At 44.6% G+C, this 12861-nt stretch overlaps 1 protein-coding gene across 1 annotated transcript in view; it reads right to left on the reverse strand.

The window, feature by feature from the left end:
• The window catches only part of SPTLC2 (serine palmitoyltransferase long chain base subunit 2), a 63021-nt gene that overhangs the window by 26903 nt on the left and 23257 nt on the right, over window positions 1-12861 (reverse strand). The window contains exons 3-9 of the mRNA XM_035107965.3: window positions 12176-12330; window positions 9991-10139; window positions 9660-9784; window positions 8068-8161; window positions 6242-6347; window positions 1449-1668; window positions 448-574 (exon numbers count right to left, since the gene is read on the reverse strand). Of these exons, the coding sequence (XP_034963856.1) occupies window positions 448-574; window positions 1449-1668; window positions 6242-6347; window positions 8068-8161; window positions 9660-9784; window positions 9991-10139; window positions 12176-12330 (976 nt within the window). The remainder of the gene's footprint in view (window positions 1-447; window positions 575-1448; window positions 1669-6241; window positions 6348-8067; window positions 8162-9659; window positions 9785-9990; window positions 10140-12175; window positions 12331-12861) is intronic.

Here is a 12861-nt window from a genome sequence, read left to right on the forward strand (position 1 = left end):
TATGGGCTCCCCATAAGCATGTAGGTGGCCACTGTGAGAACAGGATGCTGAACTAGATGGGTCTTCGGTCTGCTCTAACCAGATCATCTTATGGTGTTAGATTTACACATCTCTCAAACAAGGATTTCGCACAGCGATAACTTTTGCCTTAATAAATGAAAAGCATTATCCATACAAATCTCAACCTGACCAGCAGCAATGATGAAAAGTTCTGTCAACTACCAAGAACATAAAGAAAAGGCTAATTTCACAAAACAGTCCTCCACAGAAAATTGTGGCAGAACACTTACGATAGGTGGATGGTGCTGAATAGGTACAGTCCTTCAATGCATACTGCCACCTTGTGGACAAGAGCAACACCTGCAAAGAATCCAAGTTGCTTTGCAGACTTGAAGGAGCAGTTGTTTATTCCAACACCTCATGAGAATTACAGTGCCTGAAACTCACCAAGGGTTGTGCCATCTTCACCCATAATGCACTTCACTGATGCGATGATTTGCTCAATAACAGGGGAGGAAAGCGAAGTGGCATATACTGCACTGTGTGAATGGACACGAAGGTAATCAATCAGCTCCTGACAAAGTGAATACAGCAGGTTATCAGAAATTATCCTCGCCACTGAGAGAACAGTCTTTGATGGGGCAAGTATGCAGTGCTGATATTTATTTGAAAGATATGCAGGGAAGGCGGGTATATATAGTTGCACCTTCATCTTTCTTCGTAGGTTGGTGGTGCACATGCATCTCCTTATCTTTGATCAACCATTTTTGCTTGGGAGATAAATTGACAAGGAAAAGCCTGGCAGCACATAAATGATTGCTCTCTTGCCATCAAATGACATATTGATTCTGTATAAAATTAGGAAACTGAGCACAGCAAATATGGGAGGACGGAGTGTCCAACAGGCTGAGTTTTGTGGCGGGTGAGTGGCCAACCTGCTATGACACCTGTAGAAGGGGTGGGAGGTTCATGAGGAAGGGCAAGCAAGTAAACCTCGGACAGTGAGTACTGGTGATATTTTAAGTGTTGAGTAATCTCTGTCTTCTATATATTCTGTAAGCCACCCAGAGTGGCTGGGGAAACCCAGCCAGATGGGTGGGGTATGTATGTATGTATGTATGTATGTATGTATGTATGTATGTATGTATGTATAAAATAAATAAATAATAGGAGCAAGACACATGTAGTGCTCAGGATTAGCTGCTGCTTTGATAGCTTTAGTAATAAATGGGCATTTGTTTAGACCATGTATTTTAATTGAGAAATCCTGCAAAAACATAATAGTACTACTAACTGAGCTTTTCAAAGTGTTTTATATATTTGTGCCTGGAATCCTGGAATTTACTCAAAATTACAATGGAGATGATCTTGATATTCTAAGCATCAAGTCTGATGCTTCTATTCCTTACTAACAAGCTATGAAATTTCTTCCCAACACCAGTTCTTACTTTCTTGCCTGCAATGTATCCTCCAGCAGCTCCAAAAGCCTTGGTGAATGTTCCCATCATGATATCCACATCCTCAGGGTCAAGTCCAAAATAGTCCACTACACCCCGGCCATTGAGGCCCAATGCTCCTATACTATGAGCTTCATCCAAGTACAAGTATGATTTGTACTTTTTCTTAAGGGCAATTACTTCAGGAAGCCGGACTATGGATCCCTCCATGCTGTGAAGAAAAACAAGAGATGGTTATGAATTCTGGAATCACCCAGTGATGCTCAAATCCCCTTGAAAAGCGGCTGGTTAATATTTTCCAAGCAATTACAAAATCATAGCTGTAGGCATATTTAATTTATACCTTTACTCCAGGGGATGCCCTCTAGATGTTAAAGGATTCCAACTCCCATTACCTCTGATCATTGGGCCATGTTGGATTGTGCAAATCTTTAACAAGGCTTGGGACATGCTATAAAACAGGGCGTCACCAACCTATGGTCTGAGGGCCGGATAAGGCCCAATGGACTCGTCTATCTGGCCCTCGCAGCACAGCACAGTGACCAGTTCCGGGTCAGGGGAGCACCAGAAATAGCTCGTGCGCATGCACTCCCCCCACCCTCTGTGCGATCGTCGCTTGAGACACTGGCCCGAGGCAAGGAAAGCTTAGAGACCCCCTGCCATAGAGGTTTTTCCAGGCATTGCTCTGAAAAAGTTAGTGCGCAAGGCTGCTATTCCAACCCCACTTCCCTGGAAGTAAGCTCCACTGAATTTAACAGGCCTTATTTCTGAGCAGACATGGTTAGGACTGCTGTGTATGGTATCAATCCCTTTACCGCATCAAGGCTTCCCAAAACATCCATCTGCATCTATGCATAACCCCTTTCTTAACAAATTTTTGATGCTTCAGAGCTTAACTATAATGCCTAATAAAGGTTTGGTGAAGTAAAGGCTTCAGAGCTTAAGATAGTTGACAGCATCACACTGGCATTATGCGTCCTGTATCTACTGCTTTCAATTACTGTTTCAAATTTATAGTCTTTGTAATATTGTGTTTAATTGGTTCAATGCAGTGGTGAGCTTTTTTGTTTTGCTTTTTGCAAATTGCTCTGGATGCTCAGTGAGGAGAGGAAAAGCGACAGAAATATTAAATATAGAATGATAAACCCGAAGAGATTCACGTTACAATCCTTCTCTTCACAGAATACCCTCTTCAGTCAGTCATTACCATTTGGCTGACAAAGTGAGATAACAGAAACTATGTCGATAACAATCCATTACAGAAACGCCTGGCCAAAAAAAAAAAAAAATCACATCTCCAGTTTAGATTTATTAGCACTAATGCAACTTCGAGCATCATTATGGCTGGACATGATGACAGCTGTCCACAGTCAAGTAATGAGCACCCAACAAATTTGGGTGTATTTGTAATTTTTATTGTTTTTGGTTTTATTGTTTTATTGTCTTTTTTGTGTTCTTCTTTTGTTGAGTTCTTTGCTGTTTTTTACAGAGGTTTTATTTTGTTTTTAAGGGGAGGGGTCAGGGCTGCCCGGGAGGGGGTCCCAGCAAGCAAAATGGCTGGGGCACATTCCACAGGGGTGTGTGCACTGGAACAACCGATCTCAGTGGTCACGGGTAGGAGGAGGAGTTACGCTAAGACCAGACCATGTCATTACCGAGGAGGCAGACTTAGTCGTTGTCTGAGGACTATCCCTGCCTCCAGGTCTGGTCCTGACCGGACGGATATTGGAATCAGCAAGGGATACCCACATGACCTGAAGGTGCTGCTGTGCAATGCCAGGTCGATGATGAATAAGACCACCGCCATTCACGACCTGATTGTGGATGGAGGATTTGACCTGGCATGTGTGACAGAGACCTGGTTGGAGGAAGCCGATGGGCCCGTTCTTGGCGCTGCTTGCCCACCAGGTTTCTCTTATGCACAGCAACCCAGGCCATCTGGGCGGGGAGGGGGGGTTGCAGTGATTTTTAGGAAGTCATTAGTTTGCACCAGGCGTCCTATTGGGAAGACCCAGTTCTCTGAGTGCATGTTCTGGAAGTTGGGCAATAGAGGCAGTACAGGATTCCTTTTGGTGTACCAACCTCCCCGCTGCACCAAGGATTCCCTGCCCGAGCTGCTTCAGGTCGTGTCGGATGTGCTCCTGGAGACACCTAGCTTGGTTGTCTTAGGGGATTTTAACATCCATGCCGACACGACCTTACAAGGAGCCGCTCGGGACTTCGTGGAAAGCATGGCCACCATGGGGCTGTCCCTGAATAAGTCTGGCCCAACTCATAGCCGCGGACATGCCTTGGACTTGGTGTTTACCTCTATGGATGTTGGTGATCTGACATTAAGTAAAAGCGAAACAAAAGAAGTGCCATGGTCAAATCACTTTCTGGTGCAACTGGACTTCTCCGCAACCCTTCCCCTCTGCAGGGAGGTGGGACCGATTCGGATGGTCCGCCCCCGCTACTTAATGGATCCAATTGGCTTCCAAAGAGTGGTAGGGGATGTTTTATCCCATGTCGATGGCCTTTCAGCTGATTCCCTGGTGGCCCGCTGGAATGCGGAGTTAACCAGCGCTATTGACTGTCTGGCTCCGAAGCACCCTCTCAGATTGCATGGAGCCCGGACAGCCCCGTGGTTTTCCCCAGCGCTGAGGGCAATGAAACAGTCGTTGAGACGGCTAGAGCGCCGGTGGCGGAAAACTCATTTTGAATCAGACCGGACACGGGCTAGAGCTCAACTTCGAGCCTACCAAGTGGCAATGGCGACGGCGAAGAGGACCTTCTTCACCGTCTCCATCGCATCTGCAGAAAACAGCAGCAGGAGACTCTTCCAGGTGGTTCGCAATTTAGCGGAACCACCTGCTCCATCCGGGCCCAGTACGGGCCACATGATCTCCTGCAATGATTTTGCAAAGTTTTTTGCAGATAAAGTCGCTCAGATTCGGGAAGAGGTAGACTCCACCGTGGGAGCAGGGCCGGGGCGGGGGAGTGCTAGAGTCCTGTCTAGTCAAGTTTTGTGGGATCAATTTCAATCTGTTACCTCCGAGGATGTGGACAGGCTGCTTAGACGAATGAAACCAACCACCTGTCTCCTTGATCCTTGTCCATCCTGGCTTATAAAAGCTAGCCAGGAAGGGCTGGGCGATGGGCTTCGCGGGTTGGTAAATGCTTCTCTCCATGAGGGAGCCTTCCCAGACCCGCTGAAAGAGGCGGTTATTAAACCGCTTCTTAAAAAACCATCTTTAGATCCGGCCAATATGGCCAACTATCGCCCAGTCTCAAATCTTCGATTCTTGGGCAAGGTGATTGAGCGAGTGGTTGCGGAACAACTCCAGGCACGCCTGGAAGAAGCGGACCATTTGGATCCCTTCCAGTCAGGATTCAGGCCTCATCATGGGACTGAAACTGCCTTGGTCGCACTGGTCGATGATCTCCGGCGGGCTAGGGACAAAGGTAAGAGCTGTTTCCTTGTTCTGCTGGATCTCTCAGCGGCTTTTGACACCATCGACCATAACATCCTTCTGGACCGTCTAGAGGGCTTGGGAGCTGGGGGCACTGTCATGCAGTGGTTCCGCTCCTTCCTCCTGGGCCGTGTTCAGAAAGTGGTGGTGGGGGATGAGTGTTCAGACCCCTGGGCGCTCACTTGTGGGGTGCCTCAGGGTTCTGTCCTCTCCCCCATGCTTTTTAACATCTATATGCAGCCGCTGGGAGAGATCATCAGGGGGGTTGGGCTGGGTGTCCATCAGTATGCTGATGATACCCAGCTCTACCTCTCTTTTAAATCAGAACCAGTGAAGGCGGTGAAGGTCCTGTGTGAGTGCTTGGAGGCGGTTGGAGGATGGATGGCGGCTAACAGATTGAGATTGAATCCTGACAAGACAGAAGTACTGTTTGGGGGGGACAGGAGGCGGGCGGGTGTGGAGGACTCCCTGGTCCTGAATGGGGTAACTGTGCCCCTGAAAGACCAGGTGCGCAGCCTGGGAGTCATTTTAGACTCACAGCTGTCCATGGAGGCACAGGTCAACTCCGTGTCCAGGGCAGCTGTTTATCAGCTCCATCTGGTACGCAGGCTGAGTCCCTACCTGCCCAGTGACTGTCTCTCCAGAGTGGTGCATGCTCTAGTTATCTCTCACTTGGACTACTGCAATGCGCTCTACGTGGGGCTACCTTTGAAGGTGACCCGGAAACTACAACTAATCCAGAATGCGGCAGCTAGACTGGTGACTGGGAGCGGCCGCCGAGATCACATAACACCGGTCCTAAAAGACCTACATTGGCTCCCAGTACGTTTCCGAGCACAATTCAAAGTGTTGGTGTTGACCTTTAAAGCCCTAAACGGCCTCGGTCCGGTATACCTGAAGGAGCGTCTCCACCCCCATCGTTCTGCCCGGACACTGAGGTCCAGCTCCGAGGGCCTTCTGGCGGTTCCCTCATTACGAGAAGCAAAGTTACAGGGAACCAGGCAGAGGGCCTTCTCGGTAGTGGCACCCACCCTGTGGAATGCCCTCCCACTAGAGGTCAAAGAGAACAATTACCAGACCTTTAGAAGGCATCTCAAGGCAGCCCTGTTTAGGGAAGCTTTTAATGTTTGATGGATTTCTGTATTTTAGAATTTCTGTTTTTTTGGAAGCCGCCCAGAGTGGCTGGGGGAACCCGGCCAGATGGGCGGGGTATAAATAATAAATTATTATTATTATTATTATTGGCTTCGATTACAGAATGCCTTAAAATGGACAATAACAATGATCCAATATGGCAAACAGCACTGGTGATGGGAAGGACCAAGCTTGTACCTGAAAATGCCTTCGACAATGATGAGAATTTTTTTCCATGGTCGGCGTGTGCGTGGCTGCCCATGCACAATGGCATCTTTGAGCAGCTTCTCCAAGCTCTGCATATCTATACACAATGAACACAATTCCAAAGAACATTGTTACTTTTGTAAAGGGACTAGAAGCAGAAGCAGCTATAGGCAGCATTACTACAGCAGTAATTCAGAGAGTGACATTATGTTGTTGTTTTTGTTGCTCATTAAAGAATCACTCTTCACTTTGAAGAATCACTCTGCCTGACAACACCCGCTCCATAAGCAATTAGTACTGGGAACATATGGACTGAGCTGTGCATCATGTTAAGCCAGGAGATATGACAGAGCTACCGTCATACCTTGGTTCTCGAACAGAATGTGTTCCCGGAGTCCGTTAGATTCCCGGAACTGTTCAAAACCCAAGGCGCGGCTTCTGATTGGCTGCAGGAGCATCCTGCAGCCAAACAGAAGCCACATCGGACATTCGGCTTCTGAAAATTGTTTGAAAACCGGAACACTCACTTCCAGGTTCGGTTGTTCAGGAGACGATTTGTTCGGGAGCCAAAGCATTTGAGATCCAAGGTATGACTGTACAGTGGTACCTCGGGTTACAAATGCTTCAGGTTACAAACGCTTCAGGTTACAAACTCTGCTAACCCAGAAATAGGACCTCAGGTTAAGAACTTTGCTTCAGGATGAGAATAGAAATCGTGCTCTGGCGGCGCGGCGGCAGCAGTAGGCCCCATTTGCTAAAGTGGTGCTTCAGGTTAAGAACAGTTTCAGGATAAGAACGGACCTCCGGAACGAATTAAGTTCTTAACCAGAGGTACCACTGTATACTTCTAGAATCTGAAATCATCCAGTGAAACTGAATGGAAAAAGATTCAGAACAGAACGAAAGGAAGTACGTCTTCACCCAGCACATAGTTAAAACCATGGAATCTGCAAAGATGCGACAGCAGCATCAATAGGGATGCCTTTAAAGGAGGAATCACAAAATTCATAGAGGATAATGCTATCAATAGTTATCAGTCATGATGACTACCTGCCACCCCTCCAGGTTCAGAGCTATCATGTCTCTGAATAAGAAGAGAAGACAAGTTTGGATTTGATATCCCACTTTATCACTACCCTAAGGAGTCTCAAAGCGGCTAACATTCTCCTTTCCCTTCCTCCCCCACAACAAACACTCTGTGAGGTGAGTGAGGCTGAGAGACTTCAGAGAAGTGTGACTTGCCCAAGGTCACCCAGCAGCTGCATGTGGAGGAGCGGAGACGCGAACCCGGTTCACCATATTACGAGTCTACCACTCTTAACCACTACACCACACTGGCTCTTACCATTAGAAGTGGAACAACAGCAGGTGAGGCTATTTCCCTCATGTCCTGCTTGGGGCTTCAGAAACTGTGAGAACAGGATGCTGGACTAGATAACTATTCAGGTCTTTAGTCTGATCCAGCAGGGATCTTCTTATGTCCGTAAGATAAACAGTGCATTTGAACAGGTAAATATGATATGGAGAAAGCTTGAAGAGGAAAAATTAACAAAAAATAAATAACTATACCACCCTTCGTCTGAAGACCACAGTAACAGGGAGGAGCTTTTGAATACTTTCTCATTTGTGGTTGCCTTAAATGTTAAGAACATTTTTTTAAAAATGCACCTGGGGCTGCTTTAGAGTTTTATTTATATACTGCCCATAAATTAAAGTTCTCTGGGTAGTTTTTTCGGGGGGTTAAAATCAAAGTCTGCATTTAGTCCACAACACAGGAATTTCCGGTCAAATTAATAAACCTCCTAGGAAATACTCACTATTGTGTTTGAAGATTCGAATTGTTGCTCCTGAAAGTCTTGCTCCTAATATTAGAGATGCATGATTCAACTCATCACTCAGTATTAGACAGCCCTGAAGAAGGAAACAGGAAAATAAATGGTCCAGACAGAAAGTTGCAGTTAACCACTAATCTATAACCAGGCATAGGCAAACTTGGCCCTCCAGATGTTTTGAGACTACAGTTCCCATCATCCCTGACCACTGGTCCTGTTAGCTAGGGATGATGGGAGTTGTAGTCCCAAAACATCTGGAGGGCCGAGTTTGCCTATGCCTGCCTATAACCATGCAAGGTTCTTGCTGGGTGAAACCCCTTACACTCCAATCAGTTTTCCTTGGTTGGCCAAAATGCATAGAATCAGTAGCTGATGCTGCAAGACCACACATTACTATTTATGGCTATTTTGATACACTGAACCAGGGGAATGGCTCTCTGTTTGCTTTACTGTGCTGTGCAGTCTTCCTATTGCTCCAATTACACAAGAAGATGGGTAAGGGAGAACATTTTAAAATTACCAGCAAGTGACTAGCTTAAGGCAGTAGCCTTCAATGAAAATCTAAGATTCATTTAGCAGAATATGCTCCACTACACTGAATGCAAATTTTCCAATAAAACAATTGGATGACATTGCATTTTGGATTGTTTTGTAAGTGAGAGATGTACCACTTTTTATAGGGTTGAGGAGTTCTATGCGACTACGGATAGGCAGCCCTACAATAACGGAGAAGGAATTGCTTATATTGGGTTGCAGTCTGACAGTAAAACAGCAATAAATAAGGTTTTAAAACCGTTAGATTGGCAAAATTGTCTAATAGCTTTGCTGATACACATTTCTTATTATGATGTGTATACTTATTAAAAATTTTGAAGTCAAAGAAGACCCATTTAAATCAAATAGGAATTTAAACTCCTCCACTTATGTATACACAACATTTCTCTTTGGAAGATAATTAAAAACTTAAGAAATCCTTTACAAGTTCACAATGGCATAAATGGTGCAATACATTCTTGTACAGAGCATATGTAGGCTATTCACCTGGATGTCTTGCACTCTTTATTTCAACCAAGTGCTGCTCACCCACTTAAAACAATACAGAAATTTATTTTTGATAAATAAAATGGTGGGGGCCATGTGATGAAGTTCAAAACAAGAAGTGTGAATGTGCACTGGACTAGCAAATTCTCTCCAAACAGACTATTTTAAATAACATAGTTTCTATCTGATCAAGCTAACAACGTACTTTACATAATCATTTTGTATTCTAGTGAAGCCAATGTGACTAATGTGCTCAGCTCTCCAAACTACACTGACATTTTCTTGTCCCAATACAGCTTGAGGGGCTAAGAAAGCAGCCTCGGTGCACTCATTCATCTTGTGACATGTTTTTCCTCTCCTGATTATTCATTTAACATTTCCGCAAGGGATAACTATTTTCTAAACAGAAGTGCATGGCATACAGGAATTTTAATTTCCCCCTCCTTCACAAAGTATACACTGAAAAAGTGAGAGGCTAACATCAGAAACCTGTGAAGACAGATCTAGGCCAGTCCTCTCTCCAAAGACACCCATACCTTGCCAACCAAAGCAGGAATATTCATTGAGTTGGTTGCAAATCCCATCCCATATGACAAAGCGGATTCCACACCAAGGTATCTGGCCAATAATGTTTCTAGCTCCTCGTGTTTGTCCAGGTTTCCTGGAAGAAACATAGAAAAGGGGTTCAAGACGGGTAAATCCACTGTGAATATAACACTTTTAATGCTAAGAAGTTTAATTTTTAGTGTTAATGATGCAAGCTGGATGCATACAAACTAGGGCAAAAGCTTAGGAACTGCCATATAATATTTTGTGGAGTCTGAGTTATTAAATGTACTCAGATACTAGTCCCTTGTCTGAACTTACCCATCTCTTGCCTAGTGCTGCACACCCCACTTCCATACTGCGAAAGAACTTCAGCCACGGCATCCTTGCGAACTCCAGTGTTCTCTGCAAACCCAAGGTAGTTGTAGGACCCCATGTTAATTACGCCTTTTATCACTTTTCCTGTGTACCTATATATAGATATATTTATAAAAACATAGCATGTAAAAGATATGGAGATCATCAACAATTAAGTACATATGCTTAGTACTGTTGAAGGCTGCCATCTAGTATAATCCTTTAGAAATTAAGGGCTCTGTGCACACCAAGCAGTTTTCAGCTAGCTGGCAGCCCACCCAAAACAGTCAGTCTCTGCTACAATGCAAACTGCTTTTTTAAAGTTTCCAAAAGCTTCAAAGTCTATTGTGACATGATGCAAAGGGAGTAATATCCTGCAGGAATAATATCAAAGCCTCACCGGTCACAATGTATTAACAGGGATGTGTCCAAAGCCTGTTAGAGATTTCCTATGTTGAAGTAGGCAAGACAAATAGGTTTATACAAATGCTGCTCTGTTTCAGTTTGCTTAACTCAGCAAGACTTCTTTCGTTATAGCCGAAGATCATAAACTAACACTTTTCTGCATCTTCCAACATAATTAGCTTTATTCAGACAAAATAAGTAAAGTGTCAGATTGCAGATTAGCAGATGTTCTTTGAAAGCTCTCTTAAGAATCAAAACAGAGTGCTGAGGCATTTCAAAACAGTTTGTTATTTTCCTCTGGCAATTTCAAGCCTTCTATGCCACTGCCACCCCACAAAAGACCCCCTCCCATTGTTATCCTCAAATCCTAGTCATTTCTTCAAGCACAATATCCTCCAGCACACAAAGGAAGTGCATCTGGAAGCCAGTAAACTACTGCAAGGAGGACTAAAGCTATTCTCTTCTAGAAGTGTGTTAACCATACCCCCCTTGAATTATGAACCTGACAATAACAATGGATGTTAACTCTGCTCAATTAGCTCTGTTCCAACACAGAACTCTTTAGCTACCAATTTCCTGAGCATGCTTCTAAACAGTACTGCCACTTTTCTTCACTTTATTAAAGGTCACCAGGACCTGGGAGACCACCACTCAAATCCCCACTTGGCCAGTGGGTGACCTTGGGCCAGACACCATCACTCAGTCTAGCCTAATTCACAGGATTGCTGTAAAGATAACACAGGGAGGGGGGGGGGAAACTACCGGTATGTACTTGAGCTCCTAGGAGGAGAGGTGGGATATAAATATTTATATAACATAAATATATAAACCAAATTAAAGACCAGAGACAACTGACATGCTATCCCACGCCACTTCCAATTCATTTCAATTCCAATTAAGTCAGTGGAAATCTGGACATACTCAGTTTATCTCAAACCCAAAAAGCATGGTAGGTTTCCCTTTCGGCTGCTATTGTATTTGTCTTGCCCAAGGGGGATACCGCTGAACACCCTACAAAAAGATCCAGCGCACGGAAGACGAGACTGAGATACACACTGCCCTTTTTCCAAAGCAAAGGGTTTCCAGCATAAGTTTTTGCAAACATGTATAAGACTGAAGACTCTACTGAGCACAAAACCCCATGGCACGCAATGCAGAAATGAGCTTGGGCACAAATAGACCAGAGCTCAGGAATCAACTGATGTGGCTATGGCATCATATCATGCCTCCATTTCTGACTTCCTCTTCAGTACTGCAATGCTGCTTATCTTAGTGGACTAGAGGCAAACCCACTTGAAGGCTAAGTGAAACACTAAAGTAATGTAACGTGCACAAGACATGACACGAATGTTGGCCATCCCTAACCTATATGGTTTTTCTATACAGGTCATAAAATAGCCAGCCCTCATGGGCTGTTTTGTTGGATCAAATTATAGGCAAACTGGGTTCTGTGGCATTGCAATCTAGAACGTGTAGGGAAGGTCCGGCACTGAGTTAAGCAAAAGGCAATGGTGGAGTTCATATCCTTGCTACAGAGGCCGCGGTCCATCTTCCACAACCCATTTCGCAACCCCTCACTAATTATCTTCTAAAGCAGGGGTGGAGAATCTTTGACCCTGCAAATGTTTTGGACCCCCAACTTACTTGTACTTTTATTTCAGCAACATCTGGAGGGCCACAGGTTCTCCACCCCCCTGCTTTAAAGGTTAGTTGCCCAGGAGCTTTCCAAAACCCTTTTACTCACTTGAATGTCCAATTGTAGTCATGGGAAACCCGCTCTAATATGTCTACTTTGGCTCCCGGTACACTGCAGAGTGGTCTGCTCCAGCTATCCCTAATGCGCATGTAGAGGTTCCTTGTATAGAAGTTTTCAAAATCCTGGTACAAAGGGACAAAATCCTGGAAACATATGAAAAGAGCATTAATAGGTGAGGACTAACTTTCCATCCTCCACCCACACCCACACCCAAATAACAGGAAAAGTGGCGTTAAACCCATTTTTACTTGGTGCTATTGCATGTTTTCCTCTCTACATATCACCAAGTGCTCAGGACAGTGAATATATCACATGGCACTGAACCTAGAAACCACACAGATACACCCACTGAAAGAACTCCAAACAAGCCCTCTGTCCCTAACAAAATGTAAAACTATAAATGTCTGGGTTTGTACCACTCCAGAGCCTGTAATTCTGCTCTTCTTTTTTCAGTGATCACAGGCAGCATGGGACTCCCATATGTTTACAAACTTATTATAATAACTAGTTACAGAACTAAGAAGTGGGGGAGAAGACCATTACCCATCCATTCTCTGGTTACCTTTTGCTGCTCCCAGAATAGATCGTTTTTTAATTCACTTTTCTGCTTAAAAAACCCACCCCATCTACAAGTTTTCCTTTAAAACAATGGTGTGCTTTGAAAGGATATCTGT

This window comes from Zootoca vivipara, chromosome 1 (genome assembly GCF_965207765.1).
Source record: "Zootoca vivipara chromosome 1, rZooViv2.hap1.1, whole genome shotgun sequence".
Taxonomy (NCBI): Eukaryota; Metazoa; Chordata; class Lepidosauria; order Squamata; family Lacertidae; genus Zootoca; species Zootoca vivipara.